General features: G+C 42.3%; 1 protein-coding gene across 1 annotated transcript; it reads left to right on the plus strand.

Annotated features, from left to right (window-relative positions):
- Positions 1–2,301: 2,301 nt before the first annotated feature.
- LOC119274387 lies at positions 2,302–4,933 on the plus strand. Its single transcript, XM_037555085.1, has 3 exons — positions 2,302–2,387; positions 3,335–3,940; positions 4,610–4,933. The coding sequence occupies exon 2, from the start codon at positions 3,348–3,350 to the stop codon at positions 3,921–3,923; it is 576 nt and encodes a 191-aa protein (XP_037410982.1). The 5' UTR covers positions 2,302–2,387; positions 3,335–3,347; the 3' UTR covers positions 3,924–3,940; positions 4,610–4,933.
- The last annotated feature ends 658 nt before the right edge of the window (positions 4,934–5,591 follow it).

The raw sequence follows: 5,591 nt of genomic DNA on the forward strand, positions 1-5,591 counted from the left end.
CAATGAACCATTCATTTTAGGTGCAAGACCATTGATGGTATTATTCAAATAAACAGAGCAACCGTTATTCTCCTTAAATGAATAACCGTATTGCGATAGACATAATCCAATCATGTCTATGCTCAACGCAAAACACCAAATGACAATTATTCAGGTTTAATACTAATCTCGATGGTAGAGGGAGCGTGCGATGTTTCATCACATCAAACTTGGAAACACTTCCAACACGTATCGTCAGCTCACCTTTAGCTAGTCTCGTTTTATCTCGTAGCTTTTATTTCGAGTTACTAACACTTAGCAACCGAACCGGTATCTAATACCCTGGTGCTACTAGGAGTACTAGTAAAGTACACATCAACACAATGTATATCCAATATACTTCTATCGACCTTGCCAGCCTTCTCATCTAGCAAGTATCTAGGGCAATTCTGCTCCAGTGGTTGTTCCCCTTATTACAGAAGCACTCAGTCTCGGGTTTGGGTTCAACCTTGGGTTTCTTCACTAGAGCAGCAGCTGATTTGCCGTTTCATGAAGTATCCCTTCTTGCCCTTGCCCTTCTCTAAACTAGTGGTTTCAACAACCATCAACAATTGATGCTCCTTCTTGATTTCTACTTTCGCGGTGTCAAACATCGTGAATACCTCAAGGATCATCATATCTATCCCTGATATGTTATAGTTCATCACGAAGCTCTAGCAGCTTGGTGGCAATGACTTTGGAGAAACATCACTATCTCATCTGGAAGATCAACTCCCACTCCATTCAAGTGATTGTTGCACTCAGACAATCTGAGCACAAGCTCAGCGATTTCTCTCTTAGTTTGCAGGCTAAGAAAATCGTCGGAGGTCTTATACCTCTTGACATGGGCACGAGCCTGAAATCCCAATTTCAGCCCTCGAAACATCTCATATGTTCCGCGACATTTCGAAAAACGTCTTTGGTGCCTCTACTCTTAGATGCGTTCTGACCTCTCCCACAGCGGCGGCTGGAGGTCTGGATCGGAGCGGCGGCGCGGTTGAGCAAAGAGGCGGCGCTCGAGGTACATCCCCCCTCCCCCTCCCTCTCTCCCTCTTCCCCCGCCTGGTCCCCGATGTGGGTGCTGTGGATGTGAGCGACGGCGGCGGGGAACAGGGTACTACGGAGGCGGGTCATGGAGGCGCCGGCGGTTCCCGTCCCCCTCTCTCGTTTTCTGCAAATTGTTATGGACAGTGAAGCCTCTCGCTTTCTCTGCAGTTAACGCGGAGGAGCACAAGGCAACCCCTGCAGTCCGTTTCTCCCTCAGAAATCACCAGCATCTGGCAGTCCGTTTCTCCCTCAAAAATCCAAGGTATAACCCTACTGCACATACAACTGTTTTTGGTGTACTTTTCTATGAATTGATCGTGCATATAGGATCACATATGTGTGATTGTGTATGGATAGTGAGCATGTGTTTGTTTGTGTATGAACAGTGGGGTGTGCGCTATTTCAAGTTATATGTCTGAGCAGGCTGTCTTGTTTTTATGCCTCACTTGATGATGGAATTGGCTGTTCAGTCTAGAAAAGGAAAAATAAGTGAACACGTATGTTATGGGCCAATAGATGAGAAGGATAGGATGAGAAGTGAGTACCTAGAGAATAAAGTATGGAGGGATGAAACAACCTGTGTGAACATGACCTTTCTTTCTATTTTGTCAACTTTTTAGGGACCGCAATTTGCTTGAAGACACTATTCATTTGTCCATTGAACAAAATTTTGTTGTAGCTTGATGCATTATTCACGATTGGGTTATAAATGACGGGATAGATGAACTTTGTATGAACTATGAAGTAACTTAACTATCAAATGTGGAAATGTGTACAAAAGAATAGGTAAATTGTTTAACTAATTTATTAAATGAAGGCAGTAGGTACTGGATGTTACACAAATTGCATCCATTGTCATTCAATACACAAATTTCTTCACTCTAGTTTCTTGACTTTTTGCTCTGCTTAGCCAAGGTTAGGAAAATCTTTTGTAGTTTGTGGTTGCCTAGCTACATTTACAGTTTCCTAAATAATAGTTTATTTTGTTACACGCTGTCATGTGTGTTAGCAACCATGAATAGTACTTTACTAGTTTTTTGTATATGTAAGTGCTTTCTAGTAACCAGTGTGCTCCACATCTTTTAAGTGAAAATGGGCGCTGCCCCCCCTCCCCCTCCCTTCTCTCTTGATTAGCGCAAGTTGTTATGGACAGTGAAACTCGATTCAATTCTGTTCTTTTGCTGCTCCTCTTCTTTGTGTCAGATCTGATGCATCTCTCCCTTTCTATGCAGTTAACACGGAAGAGCACAAGGCAGCCTCTGCAGTCCGTTTCTCCCCCAGGAATCAGCATCTGGCAGTCCATTTATCCGAAAAAATCCAAGGTATAACCCTACTGCACATACAACTGGTTCTGGTGTGCTTTTCTATGGATTGATCGTGCATATAGGAGCATATAATGTTTGTGAATACGAGATCCTATGTGTGATTGTGTATGGACAGTGGGCATGTATTTGTTTGTGTATGAACAGTGGGATATATTTGAGTGTGTGCTATTTCAAGTTATATGTACCGTATGGACTCTGAGCAGGGTGTCTTGTTTTTTGTTCAATTTTGCATGGTAGATAGACAAGAAGCGAAAGAAGCTAATTGTTGCGATTGTGTCATATATGCTTATCTTGATGGCATTGGCTGCAGATCAGTAGGCACAGTAGATGAGAAGGATAGGATGAGTAGTAGGAAAGAATATGGAAATGGTTTACTAATTTATTAAATGAAAGCAGTAGGTACTGTATGATGCGCAAATTGCATCCATTGTCATTCAGTACACAAATTTCTTCACTCTAGTTTTTGGTCATTTGGCTCTGCTTAGCTAAGTTTAGCAAATTCTTTTGTAGTTTGTAGTTGCCTAGCTACAATTTACAGTTTCCTAGATAATAGTTTATTTTTATTATACTCTGTCATGTGGGTTAGCAACCATGGATAGTAGTTTACTAGTTTTCATATGTAAGTGCCCTGTAATACTTCTTGTAACTAGGATGGTCCTCATCTTTTAATTGAAAATATGAGACCATGATGCACAGCTATTATGTGTTTGAAAGTTGTGACCATGTAAATGCAATGACTGAATTTAAAAGGTGTAGGCAGCTTTAGATACATGATGTTATTGCCTGGTTTTGGGAATATTCAAGCACATAAAAAAGTTCTTACTGAAACAAGCCATGTGTGAGGTTGAAGATCTACTTGTTTTGGTTCTTACAAAAGTTGCAATTGAGTTTATAGCTAGTGTTTTTTGTCTGTTTTAAATTGATCGTTGTTATTATTGCTGCAGATCAGTAGTCACAATGCCGCGATCAAATGAAATCTTACCTGGCCTACTAGCTGCGAAAGCTATTGCAGCACGCCATCAGATCCGTGAGGTCATTGATGGCGTAGCACAGTTTGTGACCGAAGTCGGGCTTCGGCAATGTGCCATTCGAGAATACAACGCCCATCACATCACCGGCGACGAATCTGGTTACTGGATGGCTGAGCTTGAGTGGGCGTACCGAGAAATGGTGCCCGTGTATGCATCTGTTCAAGGAATGTTCCTTGTGCGTGATCCTCAGTTTGCAGCTGTGCTGGGAAACGAGCAGGAAATACAGTTGAGAAACATTCTGATAGATGCCAGGAATACAGTTGACTCGATCAACCGTTTGTTCGTGGTGATGGGGAGCAGCGCATCATTGTTTGAGTATATTGTGAATAATTGCTCGCTTTTGGATCCAGTAGCTCATCAGGAGGCAGAAACCATATTAAGCGAGGCCATTAATATCGGTCGCCTCATACAAGCTTTTGCAGGCCATCTCCAGTTCCATTTGGAGGTTATTGCAAATATCTGCAATGAGGGCATGTTGGTTCCACCCTTGCACCAGGACTAGTCGAATTATAGGCCAAGGTATTGAACTAATGAATCCATTTCATGCCTGTGTACTAAATTGATGCATGATTTCTTTTGCTTTATGTATGAGCTGTCCCTCTTTAGTTTGGTAAATGTTCATATTGTCGTGTAGTAGTTTCATACTATATTGGAAGTAACCTGAATTTACTCATTATTTGGAAGTAAGTGGGGTATGTGTCTGGCATGGGTTGATGGGATATACTCCATCTGTCCCATGATATATGACATTATTACATCCAATATATTCACATATTGGATATAATAATGTCTTGTATTATATGGGATGGAGGGAGTACTTTAGATGTAGATCATGACTTAGCTGACAGTCACTTAAAATATATGCTTTCCATTGCTGAAGACAGTAACTATGTATACTGTTCTGCACATCAAGCTTATCAGTACTCGTTATCTGCATTTGACGAGGACTGTGGGTCAAAATTAGCCCATGACACAGGAATTACAGAAACTGTCGCTTGTGTGTGTTTGTTCTGAAATTATTTTATTACCCCTGCTCTTACAACAGTTTTAGGATTGCGTGTTTGGTTAATACCTTCATTTACTCTTTTAGGGTTGTAGTTGTTACATTAGATAGAAGTATAATGATGTCGCTTGATGTATGCTTGCTTCAGCTCTGCTGTCGGTTCTTATGGCGTTTTGTTCCTGCAGGCCTGCAGGATAACAGAGAAATGCGAAGGCAGGCTTTCATTTGAAGCAAATGTGATTCTTCCGGTTTTGGTAGAGTAGATGGCTGTGGTCGGTGGTAGTAAAATGAATGGTGGAATTGTTGTTATAAGTGTTTTACCTCCTTGCGGGTCTATCTGCAGATAACATGTTTTGCAGTAGTCTTATCTTGAGACCTTTGACTTGATGCAGTATCTGCAGATAACATGTTTTGTAGTAGACTTATTTTGAATGGCGTTGAGGCAGTACATCAGCTTGCCGGGTGGATGTTAAACTGGTTATCTTGTTGGGTACATGTTCTTATTTCCTTGTGTGGCTGTGATATTTTGTTGAGCAATGCATCTATAGAAGATGTAGATGCAAAAATTACGAACTTTTGCATCTCTGAGGTCTAAAATCGCATCTCTAACTGATGATGTAGATGCAAAAAAAAATAAATAAAAAAAAATTACTTCACCTGCTCCGTGTTGTAAAATAACTAGAGATGCAAATTTGCATCTTCACATCCCAGTTATGTAAAAGTGATGTCATGCTCCAACTGCCAATTGTCATTTCTAGTTGTTCACCCACGCGTGTCTTCTTCCTCCCTCCACTTGCCGCGCCGCACCGTCGCGTTTGCCCTCCCACCACCCCCGCCGCATGCCTTGAATCGGGTGTTTTTTCGCTACTCCTTCGTCGACGTCCATTGCTGCTCGTGGCCAAACCGGCCAAATTGTGACGCACAGTCGTTGCCCTGATTCGAGTGCCGTGCAACCATGCCACCGAAGAAGGCCCTGAAGAGCAAGACGGGGTTCTTCCGAAGTGTGGACGAAGTCGTCCGTCAACTTCGACGTTGACTTCTACAACGAGGGTACCCCATTGTCGACAAGGCCGCACGTGCGTATGATGTCGCTGCATGGCGTGCCACAAGGCCAAGGACGGAGCTCAATTTCCTGAAGATTGAGACCTGGGCGGATGCGGAGTTTCT

This window comes from Triticum dicoccoides, chromosome 3B (assembly GCF_002162155.2).
Source record: "Triticum dicoccoides isolate Atlit2015 ecotype Zavitan chromosome 3B, WEW_v2.0, whole genome shotgun sequence".
Taxonomy (NCBI): Eukaryota; Viridiplantae; Streptophyta; class Magnoliopsida; order Poales; family Poaceae; genus Triticum; species Triticum dicoccoides.